Here is a 21,686-nt window from a genome sequence, read left to right on the forward strand (position 1 = left end):
CCCATTCCTCTTGGCAAAAAGCCTCCATTTCCTGTAAATTCTTGGACTGTCTTGCATGAACGGCATGTTTGAGATCTCCCCAGAGTGGCTCAATGATATTAAGGTCAGGAGACGGTGAGATGGCCACTCCAGAACCTTCACTTTATTCTGCTGTAGCCAATGACAGGTCGACTTGGCCTTGTGTTTTGGATCATTGTCATGTTAATGTCCAAATGTAGTGTTTATGGTTGTGGCCAAAAAGCTAAATTTTGGTATCATCACTTCAAATGACATTGTGCCAGAATGTTTGAGGCTTGTCTCTGTGCTGTTGTGGCGTTTGCATTGTAATGGACTTCTTCTGGCAACTCGACCATGCAGCCCATCTTTCTTTAAGTGCCTCCTTCTTGTGCATCTTGAAACAGCCACACCACGTGTTTTCCGAGAGTCCTGTACTTCATCTGAAGTTATTTGGGGGTTTTTCTTTGCATCCTGAACAATTTTCCTGGCAGTTGTAGCTGAAATATTAGTTGGTCTAACTGACCGTGGTTTGGTTTTAACAGAACCCTTCATTTTCCACTTCTTGATTAGAGTTTGAATACTGCTGATTGGCAGTCTCAATTCCTTGGATATCTTTTTATATCCGTTTCCTGTTTTATACAGTTCAACTGCCTTTTCCCGCAGATCCTTTGACAATTCTTTTGCTTTCCCTATGACTCAGAATCCAGAGACATCAGTGCAGCACTGGATGAAAGATGCAAGGGTCTGTCAGCAGTCCAGAAACTCATTGACCTTTTATACACACACTAATTACAAGCAAACAGATCACAGGCGAGGATGGTTACCTTTTTAATAGCCATTCAAACCCCTTTGTGTCAACTTGTGTGCATGTTATCAGGCCAACATCACCAGGGTATGTAAACTTTTGATGGGGTAATTTTGGGTAGTTTCTGTTGTGATTATGATTTAAAAAGAGTAAACGGTTGATTGATAGTGTTTGGCTTAAGGCATTTATTAACCATTGGTGAAATAAATGTTTTTATGTTATCATTCATATTCCCTGAAAAATGGCCAAGAAATCATAAATTCTGCCAGGGTATGTAAACTTATGAGCACAACTGTATGTTCTAGCAAAAAAAAGTAAGTTTTTTTCCATATGTGTGAAAATTTTGAATTGCCATAATATAGTCGTTAATGTAGTTGTCATTATACAAAATCGGTATTTTCCACTTCCTTCTTGCCATATTACTCTTGACTAAAGCTTTCCCTTGTACTATCTGAAGCTGAAATCTGGCTGCTATGGGTTACTGCACATCATTGCTCACTTATGTCACATCATGAAATGAAGCTTTATTTTCATTATTATTTTTCTGTAGAAAGACCTCCAATTCTCTTTGAAGTACCTTGCCTAGAAAATGCTTTCCAAGTTGGTGGCTATCCCTGGCATTATATAATTACACCCAACAAGAAAACACAAAAAGGAATCTATCATATCTGCTCCTTGGATGATCACATCCTTGTAAGTACGTTATCATTAACCAGTGTTTCAGTGTTTGGTAAGATCAACCCTTTGCTTTGGTTTCATTTTAAGCAACCACAAAACTGCCTCAAGCATGATCTGAGCTGATAGCTTAAAGCTTATATCGGCATCTTTGTATGTGCACAGATCTAATAACTAGAGTTGCATCGATTAGTAATATCGGTGCCAATACCGAGTATTTGTGCAAATACTCCCGAAACCGATACCTTTGCAGTCAATTTGAGCCCATACCAAATGAATGGGCTCAGATCACACTGAAAAAGAATCGCATGCAATTTTGAACATGAATGTGGTGCGATTTCCCCCACCGCTCCTGTGTGTGAACCCAGTATAGCAAAGGAAGCGCCATCTAGTGCAGCGATGGGCAGTTTATTAAAAAAAGAACTCACATTAAAGTACAAATCTCATTAAATCCAAATCTGCATAGTGTCCTTGTGCCGCCTATAATAGAAAAACATGGCAGCTGAAGGAGATGTATAGGCAGTCCACCCCAAAGCTGACATCACTTCCGCCCTATACCCACAGGGCTCCCAGGACTTCTCCTCCTACCCTTTGAGCACCTCCAGCGGCCTTGGATTTCTGTCATCGACGGAGATGCTACACAGATTTGGATTTGACGACATATGTACTTTTTAACCACTTCAGCCCTAGAAGGATTTGCCCCTTAATGACCAGAGCTTTTCTTTTGGCGATACGGCACTGCGCCGCTTTAACTGACAATTGCGTGGTCGTACGACGCTGTACTCAAACAAAATCGAGCTTTTTTTTTGGTGGTATTTGATTACCTCTGGCGTTTTTATTTTTTATTTTTTGCACTATAAACAAAAAAAAGCGTCAATTTTGGAAATGTATTTTATTTATTTTTTCTGCTATAATACATATCCCCAAAAAATCTATAAAAAAACAAATGTATTCATCAGTTTAGGCTGATTATCTATTCTTCTACATATTTTTGGTAAAAAAAAAATTGCAATGGCCGTATTTTGGTTGGTTTGCGCAAAGGTTATCATGTCTACAAACTACGGGATAGATTTAGGGCCTTTTTTTTTTTTTTTCTGTTTCTGGCCAGGCCCTACGCTACACTGCTCCTATTTTACTGTAAACTATACTACACTACATGACACAACAATACGTTACAGCATTCTACTTTACACTACATAGCACCTACACTACGCTACATATACACTATACTACTCTACCTACAGTACTCTACACATCACTACACTACAGTAATCTACTTTACACTACACAATGCTACATATCACTACAGTACATGACACTACACTACAGTACTCTACACTATGCTGCACTACATTACACTTCTGTACATGACACCACTACACAAAATTACTTTATTAAACACATTACACTATTCTACACTACATTACACCACTAGACACTTCACTTATCTACACTACTCTACATGACACTACTGTATACAATGCTACTCTGCATGATACTACACAACACTACACAGCATTAAACTATTGTACACTGCTCTACTTTACACTTCTTTGCACTCCATTATATAGCAGTACTTTACACATGAATACTGTACACTTCTCTACAGTACACTGCACTAAACTATACTATACTGCACAACAATACACTACTAGACGATTACAGTACTGTACGCTATATATCACCACTCTACTGTAGTATACACTCCAGTACTCTACATGACACTACTCCATGCAACACTGCGCTATAATCTACAACACTACTACATTTTTAGTTTTTTGGTTTTGCTTTAACTTTTTAAAGGGTAAAAGAGTTAAATATTCATATTTACAAAAAGATAAATGGAGAAAGATCTTTCCTCTGTCAGACTTTTGAGGTAGGTGGAGTGGAATTCTTGAGAGCAGAATGGCACAATGGTAGGGTTGTCACCCTGTTCTTTGCTGTCTCGGCAAACACTCTCCAGCTCTGTTGGAAAAAATACAGGATATGTCAGTTAAACAAAAGAGAACCAGATGTTTGGTACCATTTTTATCTATCTCAAAGGAAAACTGAAGGGCCATAAATTCTACAAGGCTTAGGTAAGGTATCTCCCATTAATAGATCCTCCGATGATTGGGCTGAGAAATAATGGCCCGGCAAAGGGGACAAGTAGAGCTCTGCTCCATCCATGTGATGCATCCAGTGTGGAACTGGTGGGTGCACGGCAGCATTGTAGTTTCCTCTCTCATGTTCTTTAAGTAAATTCTGCAAATCGGCTGCTCCTCGCTTGCTGCTAGTCTGTGCGATGACGGGTCTCTCGGAGAGTGACTTCTGTGAGAGGTTCTGCCGTTGGGTTGTTGCTCCTCGAAGTCGTGCTCTAGAACGTGTCCTGTGCGCTATAGGAGATTCTTGGCCTGTAATAACAATTACTAGAGTTTATTTATTTTTTAAAGGAACAATACGCCATATAGTGCAGTGCTATAGTTCTAATACATCCCACTAACAGTGTGTAAATAGACTGTACATAAAAAATGTCCACACTCAATGTCTACCATTTAAATTATTATTTTCAGTTGTAGCACCCAAAACTGAAGACATTATAAACATCCCATATACAGTGCCACATTCAAAACTCATAATAACCAAATGGCAAGGAACTTCTCAAATGGGTCTTCAGTCCATGCCACTCCAATCAAAACTGAAAGCATTATAAATGTTATTTGCACTAACCTTATTAGGTGATATCCCAGTGCTACCATTTTTTGTTTACTTGTAGTCTTTTTGTTTATCTGGACTTTTTTAGGTAGATGCGGGTTAAAATTTTATTTACTCACATTTTTATGTATTATTTTGGTAAGCGCAGCTTTGTTTTATTTTTTCTTGTATCTGAATAGTGAAAGGAAAAGCAACACACCACAATGAGCTGTTCTTTCTGTCATTCTGCTTTCTCCACCTATCGGCATGCTTTTTGGCAGCTCATGAAATGTTTGGCTGCTTGTGCTGTTTTTTTCCTCTCGCATACAAGCTCTGTTTTAAATTCAGGGACTTGCGCTGCGTGTAATTGCCAAAATACATTTAATAATCTATTAATTATTACAGAGCTGCATTAATTTTGTGTTTTTTATCTGCCTAAAGTTTGGCTTTAACAGTGAGAGTTGATTAGATACTTTAAGGTTACTGCTTATTGCTGTTCACCTTATTAACTCAATTATCTTTAGCATACTAAGAGACTTGTAAGCTCAAGCAACGTTGTAGTGTTTGTAGCTGAGAGTACCAATGGTGTTCATTTTCAACTATTCCAGAACAAAGTATAATTTTCTTCCGCATGTATGCCACAAAGCAAACAGAAAAACAGTGGATTCATTTTGTGTAATTAATTAAAACCCAATGTTAGGGACAGTGCCAGTTATGATGGCAATGCAAACTTTTTTTTCTTACCAGGTCAATTGTATTAACTTTTTAGTCTGATTTTAAAGCAGGGGTGGACTGACAACTCATGGGGCCCCTGGGCAATAAGAGACTATGGGGCCCCCAGGAAATCAGAGATTATGGGGCCACACAGAATACACAAACACACACAAACACACACTATACAATTACACACACACACACACTATACAATCACAATCACAAACACAATCACACACACACACAAACACAGACTATACACAGACATGTTTCTATTAGCTGAGAAGGTACTGGAGAGGTGGGGCAGCTATAATCTCAGGATTTTTAGACCAAAAGGATGTCGGTAAGGGACATTTCAGAGACAGATGTTTCAGAGGCAGTGCCCGAGTGGCCCAGTGGTCAGTCCGCCCCTAAGCAGACCTATCTCTGAATTTTAATACCTGCTTATTTTAAGATGTAGTCATCTTGATATTGTAAAATACGCTCTAACCAGTTTCATTTCTGTAATAAGGGTTCTTTTTAATCTATCTGGTACCCAATCATATAGCCAATCCTGAAGCATTGGCCACGTGGTTTGTACATGAGGGTCTTGGGGGACTAAAGATTAGGCAGGTCTGGGAAGTCAGGAGCTCCTCCAAAACCATCTCTAAATTTTGCCTTTCTCAATCTTTCTCACAGTGACTAATAGCTCAACGCTGGTCATACATGAGAGATGTGGATTTAACACGCTTGTGAAAAACCGGTAGACTCGTGTAGTTTAATTGCAGGTTCTCTTTAAGCACTTGCCGACCAGCCACCATCATTATACTGCAGAAAGTTGGCACAGCTGCGCAAATCGCCGTAGCTGTACGTCAGCCGCTTTAAGAGTAATAGGAGGTGCACGGCACAGCCGCGATGTAGGCCACCGCTGATCACTCCACAGAGAGCAAGAATGTGGATCTGCCAATATAAACAAACAGATCCCCGTTCTGACAGGGGAGGAGAGAGTTCTGCTGTTCCAAGTGATCAGGAACAGCAATCTCTCTCTACTCCCTGTCAATACACTCCCTCCACCTCCCTAGGGAACACTTAACCCCTTGATCGGCCCCTATTGTTAACACCTTTCCTGCCAGTGCCATTTATACATTAATCGGTGACTAATTTTAGCACTGTATAAATGTCACTGGTCCCAAAAGTGGCCGATCTGTCTGCCGCAATGTCGCACTCCTGCTAAAAAACGCTGATCACCTCCATTACTAGTAAAAAAAATATGTAATAATAAAAGTGCCATAAATATATCCCCTATTTTTGTAGACGCTATAACTTTTGCGCAAACCAATCAATATACGCCAATTGCAATGATATTATTTTTTTTACCAAAAATATGTAGAAAAATACATATTGGCCTAAACTGATGAAGAAATTATTTTTTTTTTTTTTTGGAAATTTATTATAGCAAAAAGTAAAAAATAGCATTTTTTTTTCAAAATTGTTGGTCTTTTTTGTATATAGCGCACAAAAGTGCGTATAAAGCCTTTTGGCGCGTGCATGTGTGCGATTGTGTGAACTTGTGCACGCATATGCGCAATAAGTCTCGATTTGCGCGCATGCACGAGTCTGAGCGCTTGTGCGTGTTAAATTTTGCTTACGTGTTCAAGGAGTGGGGTATAAAGGGGAGCAGCTTGGACCGTGGAGCCAACCCCAATTATTAAGCCATATTGGTGAAACATGTCTAGTCATGGCTAAACGGCAAAGATTAGGAGCTTATGACGTTCGAACCAAACCTGGAATAAATCCACGGGAAGATGACGTAGGGACGTTCTGCTAGGGGGAGGGGTTCTGAGGAGGCTGCCGGAGAGGGCGTGCGGAAGTGAAATAGCGGGACAGCCGGAAGGTGAGAGGCTTCGGCAGACCCGCTGAACTGAAGTATGTATTGCTGAAACCATCGTTCGAGACCTCTCCGGCACCCGTCCACCAGCCGGCCGAGCGAACGGGCATCGCTGACGAGGGCTCTCTGTCCCTCGCTCTTCACCCCCCGCTCCCCCCCCCTCCCACTATACCTCCTCCGCACAGGATCTCAGTGGAATGCTGGAGGGATATTTGTGGCAAGCACGGAACACAGAGGCAGAAAAGAGACCAGCACACAGAGGAACAACGCTCACATTCAGATAAGTCCAGCTGATATCTTGTAGCTCACTCTGGTTAATCTGCTTAGGAACTCCGGTAGACTGTCAGACTGTGATTTATTAATTTAGTGCCGTTCAACAGTAAAGGAAGGAGACGGTTTGAGCCATAATAGCCTGGAACATCACTAAAAAGGCTTTACAGATGGATTTTTAAATGTGACTGTTTATTTGTAGCCACCGGGCTGGTGAGATTGGTAACCGCAGAGGGATATCTCGCTTGAAAGTTGTTTTGCACTACCCTAATTGTCTGCAAAGTAGTACATGTCATTGACGGTTAAAAGTATTGAGTGGTTGCAGGCTAAGGAAGGGGAGTATGAGAAACTAGCTGTGAAACCCTTCCTAGTTGCTGGTAAAAAGTCACTATAGAGAAGTTTAAAAAGAGGCTACTAGGCTGAGGTCATTTTGATATACTGAGGAAACAGACACGTGTAGTAGTGACCGTGCAATTTTCATTAACTGATATAAGAACCATCACTACATGAATTATAATTATACATGAATTATTTAATTTATTTAATGGTCTGCTGATACGACAGTAACAGAGAAGGAACCATACAAACGATAGAACAGCTTGGAAATTTTTCTTCCTGTTTCTCAGTAGTATGCAATAGATCATCTACAGAGATTGCCAGCACATATGCACCTGACATCTAACTCCAGAAGAAGCATGACAAATTGCTCAACGGTTATGATCGGCCGGAGACATTAGGCATGGTGCAATAGTGGGAAAAATTCCTACTGCTTATAATTTAGAGTATTATAAAGTATCTCTAACTGATTGACTAGTCTGAGGAAGTAACTGGCTGTGAACATTACATATGATATAATCACCTAGAAATTCCTCGGAGCGACTCTGGTGCAGGGCATTTCGGTGGATTTATATAAGAGGTCACCTGGAACGAGAGTAACACCTAGATCTGATAAATCCACCATAGCGGATGCTTAACGAAGACTACAGGCTGGACAGTATCAGGAAACGCAGTGCGGTAACGCAGGAATAGCCTCGTCTGGTGCCGGCTCTGAAGGCTTTATCTACCTAGGTATGAACTACATAAAAGCATTGGATGGTTAATACAATAGTAAAAGGCAGGGAACAGTACGAACGGTATAACAACCTGGGAAACTCCCCGGTAGTGGGTAAACGGACTGATATAGTTGAAGCGCGCAGGTAGCCATTAAATATAGGACCCCGCCTCGCAAAATAAGCTGCGAAGATATAACAAGACAAAGGGGTTATAAGAAGACTATCAAACTGGGGAGACGACCACGGGAGATAAAAAAAAAAAAAACATCATGAGCAGAACCGCAAAACAAACCGTCAAGGGAGGCGGCCCTAAGACCCCAAAAAATAAATATACTGAAAGCACTATAAAACAATATATGAACCAAGGAGCTAGCCCGAAGGGCGGAGGGAAGGATAAGCAGACCTCTAACCCGGAGGAGAGCAGGGGGATGGATAAAAAAACAGAGGGAACTTCAGATCAATCTAGAGAGGAATTGACAACAGAGAGTGAACCAGAATTAAGTAAATGTGAAGATCAAAGACCGGATGACAACGGGTTAACAAAAGAAGTGATGAGGGAGATGCTCTCAAAATTGGAGAACGCCATAAAATCAGAGATAAGTATGTTAAGAAGCGACTTGGGACAGTTATTAATAAGAGTCGAGGCTGTAGAAGAAAAAATCAATACACAAGCCCAGGAGCTTAACAAAGCGCAGGAACAAGCCAAAGTTGCACGTCGAAATCAGAGGAGAATTCTCTATCGACTCGAAGATCAAGAGAATAGAATCAGAAGACAAAATCCGAGAGTAAGATCTGTCCCAGAAAATAAGAAAGAAGAGCTAAAGGAGATCATGGAAGATATATTCCGGCCAATAATAGACAGAGGAGAAGAAGCATTCCCCAAGATTGAGAGGGTGCACCGGGTTGGGAAGAAAAAACCAGACGAGATAGGAAGGTCGCGGGATATTATTGTTAGATTTGAACACTATAAAGACAAGACAGAGATCTGGAGAAAATTAAGGGGGGAAAACCCCATTAAAATATGCTGAAATAGAAATACAAATTTTCCCAGACCTAGCGCCTGAGACTTTGGCTAGAAAGCGCCTCTTAAAACCACTGCTGGAACAGTTGAGAGCACAGAACATCAGATACATCTGGGGGTTCCCGGCATGTCTGTTAGCATTTAAAGATGGAAGAACTGCTAAGCTGAGTTTCCCAGAGGAGTTAGGGGATTTTTGCGAAAAAATGGAAATTCAAATTCCAACCCTTCCAGGTTGGCTGGATGAGATGGATGTAATACTATGAGAGCACAAAACGCAATATAAGGAGGGGTGGGGGGGAGACTCTGAGCGTAATGGCTGGACGGGAGACGGGCCCAATATCCCCCCTCTTTCTTTGGGAATACACCTAAAGAGGGTGGATATGGAGGCCAAAGGTAGAATCCCACCTTAGAACACCAAAGACTTGGAAATGGCCAAAGAACGTAGGCCTATTGACAAGTCGAGGGCCGATCAGTGGCTAAAAGAAGGTGGGTGGGTTGGGGTGGGGGGGGGGTGGCAGGAGGGAAGGGAGGGTGTCGGGGTGAGGAGGGGGGGAAGGGGACATGTCAGAGGTAAAATCCTCCAGGAAAAAGAAAGCAAATTGGTTAAAAAGATAAGATATGGATAACAAAAAAAAGGATTTAAATTTTATGTCTTATAATGTCAAGGGGCTCAGTACTGTTAAAAAGAGGCACAAAATTCTGGCTTAACTGTTACAGTATCAGGCAGATGTGGTCTTCCTACAAGAGACGCACATCCCACATACGTCTAGGATTAGGCTCCATTCTAAAGATTATCCAAGCTGGTATTACGGGGACACGATCACCAACAGAGCAAGAGGAGTCGCAATAGGATTCGGGAAAAATACCCGTTTCATTGTAGAGGGAAGAGAAACAGACCCAGAAGGAAGATATCTATTTCTAAAAGGCAGACTTGGCAGTATAACGTACACACTAGTCAATATTTACTCCCCGAATAAAAACCCCATATTATTTCTGAAAATAATTTTAGCTAAACTACAGGATTTTAAATGTGGATATGTGGTTCTGATGGGAGACCTGAACTTCTGTTTGAACCCCGAATTGGATAGTACGTCCCGTGCATGGGGAGGGAGCAAAGTCCAAATGAAAAAGATTATTCAAGATCTGAACAAGAATCAACTAGTAGATGTTTGGAGAGTACAACATCCTAAAAAACTGGACTACACGTTCTTCTCTCCCGGTGCACGGGACGTACTCCAGGATCGACTATATTCTCGTGGAGCATAGAGCCCTTGAAACAGTTTTGGAAACAAGCATAGAAATAATAACACAATCAGACCACTCTCCAATAAAAATGAAGATACAGATTCCTGGATATAGTAAACCAGCCACTAGGTGACGGTTAAATGATGAATTAATCCGAGACAGAGGGGGGAGAAGTAGTAGGAAGAGAATTAGAAAAGTATTTCTCAATCAATGATACTGAGGGCATCTCTGGACAAGTCCTGTGGGATGCCCATAAGGCATATATCCGTGGGATACTGATAGCTAGAGGTACACAAAAAAAAAAAAGAACGGGTCGAAAGGATTAACAAACTTGGCGAGGAAATCCGCAAGATAGAACAACAACATAAATTGGGTATCGCGGATAAGAAGATACATCAAAATCTACTAATTAAAAGGGAAGAACTACACGGGCTAAGAGAACAAGAAACAAAAAAATACCTCAATCAACTAAGGAAAATAAGTTACCAAGAGGGGAACAAACCCACTAAATATCTGGCCAATAGACTTCAAAAGAAAAAAGCCATCAACTACATAGAGAAAATACAAACAGAACACGGGGACTTGGTATATACGTCTAAGGAGGTTGCAGAAACATTTAAAACCTACTACGAGAGATTATATGCCATAAAAAATAAGAAGTTGGGGAAAAGGGGGGCACATAAAGGAAATCGATAGATACCTTAACAACGCGAGACTTCCTCAGATAGGGGAAATAGATCAAGAAAACTTAGCCCCATAACAGTAGTAGAAATAAACAAGGTATTGGCAGATTCAGCTCTGGGGAAGAGCCCAGGACCGGACGGATTAACAATCTACTATTACAAAAGGTTTAAGGAAATCCTGGTACCGGAACTCTGCGGGTACATGAATGGAATTGGGGAAAGATATGATATAAGTAAAGAGGCATTATCTGCCTCTATTACTGTCAGATTAAAGGAAGGGAAAGATGAAACCAAGTGTGCCAGTTTTAGACCAATTTCACTTTTAAATGTAGATACCAAACTATTTGCAAAGGTACTGGCGAATAGGATGAAGACAGTAATGAACCTCCTGGTACACCCAGACCAGGTGGGGTTTGTGCCAGGTCGAGAGGGAAAAGACAATGGGGTTAGAACCCTATTATTGCTATCTCAAAGGGAGGAGACGGAACCCCCGGCTTTACTACTATCAACAGATGCCCAAAAAGCCTTTGATAGGGTTGACTGGGGATTTGTTCCAGACAATAGAAAAAATGGGTATTGGCCCCAGGATGGCCAGGTGGATCAAAACATTGTATCAACATCCCACGGCGACTGTAAACATTAATGGGTTACCCTCCCCTCCCTTTGAGATGGAAAATGGGACTAGACAGGGCTGTCCACTCTCGCCCCTCCTCTTCGTGCTCTCATTGGAACCTTTACTCTCGACGATTAGAAATAACCCAGAAATAAAGGGAATTATGGCGGGACAGGAAGAGCACAAACTCGCTGCATATGCAGATGATGTGCTATTTTATATTAGCAATCCCAAAAGTTCATTATTAAAAGTAATAGAGGCCCTTGACGACTATTGGAAAATATCGAATTTTAAGATTAATCAAATAAAATCAGAAATCCTTAATATAAACGTTAGCAAACAGGAAGAACAACTAATCCAGGGAAAATGTAATTTTAAATGGGCAAAAGAACTGAAATATTTGGGAATAAAACTAGCACGTACGTTGGATAAGATGTTCCACTTAAACTATATCCCATTATTAAACGAAATCAAAGCGGAATTGGTGGGGGCGTGACCGGAAGTTGAGGTGGACGGACGTGCCTTTGCTGAGCTCCGCCGAGGCCTCTCAGCATCTTCGTCCATCCGTGTCCACTGGGCGTTTTTTCGCCCCGCTAGACCCTCCATCTATCCCGGGGAACATCTGAGCTCCAGACGGAGTCGTTATTTTCGGCTGCTCCAACGCCGAAACCGATCCCGGGGCTGCGGGCGGCGAGACAGGCCGGTCTCCGCCGCCATCTTGCGGCCTACTCCGCACCTCGAGACCTCCGGGCGCCAGCTTTCGGGACGCATCCGAGCCGGATCCCAAGGCGCCACTCACCACTGGGCCCACAGGACTCCCCTGCCTGGGACAGGGGGCTGATGATCGCCCGTCGGAGGTCAGGAGAGGATCCAGCACTACATCCTGAGAGGTGAGACCCGGCGGCCATCTTGGTACACCTGAGGCCTACAGCAGCTCTCTTGCAAACCCCCTCTGGCAGCTGTCTCGCAAATCCTTTCAGGGAGGACACTGTCCCCAATCTCAGTACAGCCTGCCCCCCACTGGATAGCTGTCCACTCGGCCCAAACGCCTCTCTAAGTCCTGCACACGCTCTAGGCCCCACCAGCGGCCATCTTGGTGCACCCAGTCCCTCCTTCCACCCTCCTGAGGCCCACATCTCTCCAATCTGCACCCTGATTTGTGCCTGGTCTCTCCCTGTAACCCATTAGTGCAGTGTTTCCTGGACTCCATCACCGGACTGTCTGCCGCGGATGCGGCCTAGTGAGGCCTAGCGAGGCCCAGTGAAGCCTGCCAGTTACCACACCTTCCTGCCCCAGCGCCTGGCAGGGGGCCTACTCACTGGAACCTGGACACTACAGCTGCCATCTCATCCCCCCACACTCCAAGATCCCAAGACAGCTGAAGTAGAGTTGTGAGCTCCACGGACTGCAGGTGAGGCACTGTCTTAGCCCAGGGGGCCCTTGCTTTCCCCAGGCCTCGCCCTGCTGTGTTCTGGACACTCTCCCCATCCCCACGGCTCCACGGCCCTCTCCTCGACCCGGCCTCCTCCTGGGTTCAGGCTCTCCACAGCCTGACTACCGCCCTAGTGGGTTAGAGCTCCGGCTAAGGCCCCTTCTCCAGGCTACACCTGGCTTGGCCTCCGCCATCTCCGCTCGGAGTCTCCGTGGACCAATCCAGGAGGCCCCCCCCCCCGATCTGGGTGAAATTGTTTGACCATCAAGGCGGACAGCTACGGTGAGTCCACGGGAGTCATCTACTCACCAGTCGGCTCTCCCTACACAGCCTCTTCAACAAGCCCCTAAAGAGACATACCCCCTTCTCCTGAGACTTTCATAATTTCAGTTGTTGGAATCAGCGCAAACTAGCAGAACTCATGGGCGACTAACAACGCTGACACCATGTCTTAGTATGGCTTAATATACCGCTCCTTTCCTAAGGGACCCTGCACCGCTTCATAAGCTCTCACATACACAGGGTCATTATCAGCTGCCCCCCGGACCCCTCCGGATACTACATGGGCAAAGTTGGTTTTCGAAAGAATATATATCAAGGCTTTATCCCGCCATCGACCTCCCGTCCTGCACACGCCATGGAGCGATACCTACACAGATCGCAATCTCCAGCCTTACACACGTTGGCAGAACCACTAGAGGCCACCGACCCCCTGCCCTCCACACCTAGTTCTCTTCACAAAGGTGGCTCTACCCAGCAAACAAATCCTGCCGAAGCAATTACGGTAACGGTCCTGGACCTGAAACTACAGACACTCCTACAGGATTTGACACGCAATATAGCTAAAGAGGTTGGAAAGCTTGCTTAGGGGAGAGATCGACCAGCTTGGAGAGCGTACTGCCACTTTGGAATCTAAATTTGATGAGAATGTGCAATACATGCACGTATTGGAGGACGAAAACGCATTTCTTAAACACACAGTCTCCCAAATACAACTACAACAAGAAGATTTGGAGAATAGAGAATGTCGCTCAAACGTGAGGATTCGTGGAGTCCCTGAAACAGTCAGTGATAAGGAGTTGCGGGTATACTTGCTTGATCTGTTTGTCACTCTGGCTCCGCACATACCAGATATCGATTGGCGTCTAGACAGAGCCCATAGATCTTTGGCCCCTAAACCTCCTCCTGGATCCAATCCAAGGGACATTATAGTCCGTTTCCACTATTATGACAGCAAGGAAGCTTTAACTGCAGCCACACGCAATAAAAATCGCATCGATTTCAAAGGCTCTAAGATCCACATCTTCAGCGACCTTTCTCCCATCACCTTGGCCAAAAGGCGCAACCTCCGACCAATCACTGCACACCTCCAACTACACCAAATCCCCTACAGATGGGGTTTCCCTTTTCGGCTGTCAGCATCCAAAGATGGCACACAATACTCTATCAGAGAATTGCATGAATGTGAGGCCTTCATTCGAAATTTGGGCCTCCCACCTGTCCCGGAAGAGGACCTCCAAGCCCCTACGGCAATTTGGACCCCAGTTCGTCGGAGACATCAGAGAGGCTTCTCCACACCGCAACGCCCCAATGTGCCTAAACAACCCACCTGAGGTTCCAGAGCCTGTCTGAATTGCACCTCCTTACCCTTGGTTTCCAGGAACCTATCGGACCTCTTCAGGAACTCTTCGGGGAACATCCCCCTAACTTTAAATCTCTCCCATTTCTGTAGTGCTCAACGAGCCTCCTCCCCCCCCCCCCCCCCGCGGGGCCCCTCCAGCTGGTATTGTACTCCCAGTCGATGGTGGTATGTCTGACCACTGTTCAAATGTTAAGAATCCGAGGTTAATCATTCTTTGCGGGAGCGGTACATAGTTTACCACTCCAAATGTTTATGTCCCTTTATAGGTCCAAGGTATTCTGCCTTGGCTTCCTGAAGATTTTATATCCTTCAGGCTTTCAAGATACATGTTTTTATGTTTTTTGTTTTTTGTCTCTTCATTTTTGTCTCTCTATATTTTACTCAGGTTATTTTTTTCAATTTTTTAAAGTTTTTACCAGGTCCTTTTTTGACCTGTCCTGATTCTTACATGTCGCTGCAGGTTGTAAACTTGACATACAATGTTATGTTACTAGGAAATGCTGATGTGTATATGCCTCTTCCAGACCTCCTTAGATCAGAGCCCTCCAACCACATGTACCAGATTCCAATATCATCTGCTAATTATTCCATGAATGTATTATGGCTCTAAAAATATTTTCCTGTAATGTTAAGGGCTTGAATTCCTTAAGAAAACGCTGGCTAGCCTTGAGAGAATTCAAATCCTCAGGGGCTGATGTGATAATGGTTCAGGAGACGCACTTCCGCCCGGAGGGCTCATTTAAATTTGCCTCCAAGCTGTACCCTACTGTTTTTATGGCCTCCAGCCCATCTGGGAAGGCTGGAGTAGCCATTTTGATTAAACGTTCATGCCCTATACGGATCCTTGCTTCGATCCTAGATCCCCAAGGTCGGTTTATACTCCTGAACTGTTCTCACCTGAACACCTCCTTTACCTTAACTAATATTTATGCCCCTAATACGGGACAAATTGGCTTCCTCACTAGAGTATTGGATCGGCTGCGCTCCTACTCTCAGCCTTTCGCAATCATAGGCGGGGATTTCAACATGTGTATGTCCCCTGGTAGGGATAGATTAGCACTCTCTCAACAAACCCCGTCCCTCCAAACTCTTAAACTGTCCACCTCCTTTCGCAAACTAATCCGCTCCCACAATCTCTTTGATGCATGGAGAGTGAAACATCCCACCCATCGCCAATACACCTTTTTCTCCCCCCCCACATAAATTGTATTCCCGACTGGACCACTTTCTAATAACTGCACCCTTGCTACCCAATGTAGTATCCTCTGAAATGGAGCCTATCACGTGGTCTGATCACGCCCCCATCACTCTCAATGTGACGCTCCATAACGCATCACCTAAAACTTGCCACTGGAGACTGAATGAGTCTCTATTGCGACATGCTGAAACCAAAGATAGACTGCTCAAGAGATTGGAGGAATTTTTTCATCTCAATGTAGGCTCCATTTCAGACATATCTACTGTGTGGGAGGCCCACAAGGCAGTTTTTAGGGGGGAGTGCATCTCAGCCGGCTCACGTCTGAAGCGGGACTCTGTTAGGCTGAGGGTGGAGCTTGTGGCCCAGCTGCAGGTGGCGGAGGCGCGGTTACTCCGCTCCCCTACGGTGGATCGCTTGCGTGCAGTAACTACTATTCGCAACCACATTAAGGCTATAGACGCAAAGGACATTTCGAAATCAATGTTATGGTCTAAGCGAAAGTTCTATGAGTTTGCAGACAAACCACATAGGATGCTTGTCCACAAACTTAAGCCCCGGCCCTTTTTATCCATTCCTGATTATATACTGCAATCAGACGGTACACCAACGCACTGCCCTCAGACCATGTCCGGAGTATTCAGAGAATATTATAACAAACTTTACAACTGCCTGAACACGGGCACACAGGATCAGTTCCCACAAGACAGGTTGGACTCCTTCCTATCATCTATTCGCCTCCCAAAACTCTCACCAGAGCAACGCTCCTCCTTAAACCAACCTATCTCCACTGACGAACTAGTTGACGTAATTAAACATCTCCCCACACATAAAGCCCCAGGACCAGATGGCCTTCCATACTCCTATTATAAGACGTTCCTAGAGTCCCTGTCCCCACACCTGCTGACCCTATTCTCCTCACTGCTCCAGGGCACAATACCACACCCCTCGTTCCTACATGCAGTCATAACCACTATCCCTAAACCAGATAAGGATCCTTCCCTCCCTGACAATTATCGTCCCATAGCCCTATTGAACTCTGATTACAAAATCTTTACCAAGATTCTAGCGAACAGGCTCTCTCTACTGCTGCCAGCGTTGATCCATAGAGACCAGGTGGGTTTCGTTCCCACAAGACATGCGGGGGACAATACTCGCCGCACAATTGACCTTATAGACCTGCTTACTAAAACTAAAAACCCCGCTTTGATACTCAGTTTAGATGCCCAAAAGGCATTTGACCGCCTTAGCTGGCCATTTATGTTTGCGATACTAAACCACTTTGGATTTTCAGGCCCCTTTATTCACGCCCTCCAAGCCCTATACTCGAAGCCCACCTCCCAGGTACAACTCTCCTCCCATCTGTCCCGTCCGTTTTCCCTTAGCAATGGTACGAGACAGGGTTGCCCTCTATCGCCATTGCTCTTTATCCTCAGTCTGGAACCCCTAGCTGCGGCTATACGGGAATGTTCAGATATTAAAGGAGTTTGCCTCCGCAACGCAGAATATAAAATATCCTTATTCGCGGATGATGTCCTCCTAACTCTCACCCACCCGCACACATCCCTACCACACCTTCACCACCTACTATCCACTTTTGGTAGCCTCTCGGGTTTCAAAATTAATGATACTAAAACAGAAGCATTACCTGTAAACATAACCCCGTCCCTCTTATCTTCGCTCCAAAGTAAGTATAATTACCACTGGTGTCCTCACTCACTTAAATATCTGGGGGTTCGCATTACTGCTTCCTATGATACTTTATATAAGGCCAATTTCCCCCCCATGTTCTCGGAAATTAATCGCTTGCTGACATACTGGACATCTCTCCCCCTATCCCTGTTGGGCCGAATCAATGTCCTTAAAATGTCTATCCTCCCTAAGTTATTATATTTGTTTGAAACTTTACCTGTGGCTATCCCTATGTCACAGTTGAAATCCCTTCAAAGGAGAAGCCTCCGTTTTGTTTGGAATAACGCTTCCCACAGGTTAGCGGGGACAGTGGTCCTGGCTCGGAGGAATAGGGGGGGGCTCGGAGGCCCAGATTTCATTAAATACTATTATGCCACACACCTGAGAGTTCTTACCTCCTGGACCTCCCGGAAGGCCCCAAATAGATGGTCAGAAATAGAAATGAGTGTTACAGCCCCGGTACATCCTTGCTATATGCTTTGGCCTTCTACTGCCCTTCATATGCCCCAATTACGGCGCATATGCCTAGCTCCCATGTTGTTCACGTTGAATATCTGGAAAAGGTGCAATGACCGCTTTTCCCTAGCCTCACCGTGTCCACCGCTTTTAAATATCCTATTTAACCCAGACATCCCAGATAGCCTGTCCTATGATCGTATGCTACCATGGACCCAAGCGGGACTCTTTCAACTCCGACACTTTGTTAATCCGGCGACACGCCATTTATTGACTTTTCCCACCTTGCAAAAGCAACACCAGATCCCCCAAAGGCTTCTACATTCATACTTAAAGATCAGACACTTTTTCTCTATCAGGTCCCCTTCTCTGACTCTGGACAAACCCACAGACTTTGAGAGCCTATGTGCTAAGGGTCCTTACGAACCCAGACTGATCTCTACTATTTACACGATATTACATGACGCCATACCTATGACGGTGAACACCCACCACTACATGAGGAAATGGTCTCAGATTCTACAACACGATATTTCCCTGGTGGACTGGGGGAACATATGGGAGCACACTTCCAGAATATCTTGATGTGTGACCCACAAGGAAACTGCATACAAAGTTCTAATGCACTGGTATAGGACTCCAGATATTCTACATGCCCGTAACAGGTTAATTTCGAAGCAATGCTGGAGATGTGGTGGGGAAGTCGGCTCTCACTACCATATTGTTTGGGACTGCCCCCTAGTCCACCAGTTCTGGCTCCAAGTCCAAAATCTGTTAGAAACACTGGCTGGCACTCCTATTCCCCTGACGCCCATGCATTATCTGCTAGGCCTCCCTTTCTCTGGTATTTCTAAGGCCTTGCGCAGATTGTTGTCCTTCATCTTATTGGCTGCTAAAAGGGTCATACCCAGGTTATGGTTGTCCACCTCTCCACCTACACTTCCGCAATTGATCACCACTGTAGCTGACATACGCAGAATGGAACACTTGACGGCCGTAGTGGAGGGTAAGATGCAGAAATTTTCTAAAATTTGGTCAACATGGGATGAGTCTACATATGGCTCTGATGGGATTGCTCCTACTTAGTTAAACCTGGATACATACATGTCCCCGAGAGAAGGTCTGAAATCTATTTTTTTTTTTTTTTTTTCCTTAAAGCTCTCTTTGAAGTTACATAGTCTGTTTACAGTTTCTGTCTATAACCCCCTTAAAGATACGGTAGAAGATCACTACTTTAATCACATCGCTATGCCTCTATATGTTTAGAGTTTGTATGCCTTGTAATCAAAGTATACCTGCAATCTCGATATGTTAATATTAATATTTCATGTATATTTTCTTCTGTATGATGTTGAAAATTTTAAATAAACAATTACAAAAAAAAAATCAAAGCGGAATTGAGGAAGGTAGCTAACGGATCTATTTCTTGGCTGGGCCGAATAAATGTATTTAAAATGTTCATCCTTCCCAAAATATTATATAAATTTCAGATGCTACCGATTAATATACCCTCTAGCTATTTTTTAAAATTAAATTCATTAATGAGTAAATTATATTTGGAATAATAAAAAACCTAGGATCTCCCATAGGGTATTAAAACAGGAGAAAAGGAAAGGGGGACTGGCAGTTCCCGACCTGTACTATTATTACCAAGCAGTCTTATTGTCTAGAATAGTCGAATGGGGTAGGGGAAAAAGGAATGAAAAAAGGTGGGTGAATCTTGAATATATATATAGTAAGGTACAACTCAGAGAGATGATATGGAATCCCCCGAAATATAGGGCACTGGATATAAACACGAATGAGTTGACACAGAAGGCACTTAGGATTTGGGATGGGGTATATAAAAGATTAAATGGACACTATAACTCACTGATGATAGTTTTAAAAGATAATGAATACTTCCCCCCAGGTAAAAAGGAGATAGCGGGGAACTGGATTAAAAAAAGAAGGGTCACAATTAAATGATATAATTAAGAATGGCAAACTTATTTCACTTGATGAATTAGTACGCACTGGATTTATGGTGAACGATAGATGGCGATATCTCCAACTGGCCCACTTTATACAAAGACTGCCTCAGCCACCTAGAGTCGAAAATGAATTCACAGGGCTAGAGCAACTTTGCAAAGCAGACCGAACTAAAGGTACAATATCAAGGATATATGAACTGTTGATATTGGCCAACCAGAGGGAGATACCGCCATATATAAAAAAAATGGGAGCAGGAATTAGGGTCACAAAAAGGTCAAGAGACGATAAATAAAATACTGAAAATAACACATAGTTCGGCAATAGATAATAGGACAGCCGAGATGAATTACAAACTCATCTCGCGGTGGTATAACACTCCAGATAAAACGGTTAAATACCAACAAGGAACAACGGCTGAGTGTTGGCGAGGGTGTAAAGTTACAGGAACAATGACACACCTATGGTGGGACTGTGCAAAAATTAAGAGATATTGGGATGAGATCCTTCAAAGGATAAAGGAAATAACTCAAACAACTATTAAACCGGACCCCTGGATAGTGCTTTTTCACGGGACTGAGGGGGGAATTAAACAATACCAAGATACAATTATTCCACATCTTTTAAACGCCGCAAAAAAAATTGATTCCCAGGAAGTGGCATGAGGTTGAATGCCCAACGATATGGGAATAGGTAGATGCGGTAGAGGGAATAATTGATCACGAAAGTCTATGTATGAATGATGAAGATGAAAGAATAGCATTTGAAAAAAAAAATGGAAAGGATGGAAAGAGTTTAAACGGAATTGGAGCTATGCAGCACAGCTGAGACCTAAAAGATAGGTAATAGAGGAAGATATCTAGAAGAGGAACACCACTGACATGGCGGGGTTGGGGGGGGGGGGAGGAGATTGGGTAGAGGGTAAATAAAGTATAAGAGGATGGGTGATGAAATAAGTTGTTTTACTTTTTATAGCGAAGAAATAAAGTTATCTCCGAAATCCATTTATATTTTAAAAAAGTAAAAAAAAAAAAAAAAAGTGGGAGTAAATAAACGATAGCTACTATGATGTGAAAATAAATACGAGACAGCAATGAACGTAAAGTTGATTCTAGTCTCCTTGAGGATTCGCTGATGTGGCTAAAAGCTAAAAAAAAAAAAAAGGAGCTTATGACGTTCGGATACCAGCCATTGAGTGTGCAGTACTTCTGAAGTGGAGAAAGGTGGAGTGGATAGGAGAGAGAGCAGAGTGGAGGGTGAGACTCACAAGTTGTTTCCGGGTCTGCCGAGACCGCACTACATCGCGTTGCCACTGTGCATTCCCCACTTTGGAAAGTTTATGTTGAAGTGCCTTTGTGTGATAAAAAGGTTTGCAAATTGTTTAAATAACACCTTTGGAATTATTTGATACCCCTGGGGGATATTAAGCGATGCTGCTGAGCATGAGAGTGCAAGGCATGTTCTATTGGTAAGTGCATTTCTTAAGAGAGCGGTGACACTGAACACATATGGTGTGGTGGAAGATTGCTTCAAGTCACTTCAAGATTATCTGTTCACTTTTGGAGTCTAAACACTTTGATGTTTCAATTATTTAATTACTCATGGACTTGAGTTTGAATTTATGGACACTTATTATTGATCACTTGTTTCACAGGGTGATTGTGTTAGTTTTATTCATTTAGA

At 43.5% G+C, this 21,686-nt stretch overlaps 1 protein-coding gene across 1 annotated transcript in view; it reads left to right on the forward strand.

The window, feature by feature from the left end:
- DCAF17 (DDB1 and CUL4 associated factor 17) overlaps nucleotides 1-21,686 on the forward strand; it is a 75,313-nt gene that overhangs the window by 41,587 nt on the left and 12,040 nt on the right. Inside the window, exon 10 of the mRNA XM_077447987.1 lies at nucleotides 1,353-1,495. Coding sequence (XP_077304113.1) covers nucleotides 1,353-1,495 — 143 coding nt within the window. The remainder of the gene's footprint in view (nucleotides 1-1,352; nucleotides 1,496-21,686) is intronic.

The sequence above is a fragment of the Lithobates pipiens genome, unplaced genomic scaffold (assembly GCF_037356315.1).
Source record: "Lithobates pipiens isolate NorthernLeopardFrog02 unplaced genomic scaffold, aLitPip1_a1.2 Scaffold_22, whole genome shotgun sequence".
NCBI classification, from domain to species: Eukaryota; Metazoa; Chordata; class Amphibia; order Anura; family Ranidae; genus Lithobates; species Lithobates pipiens.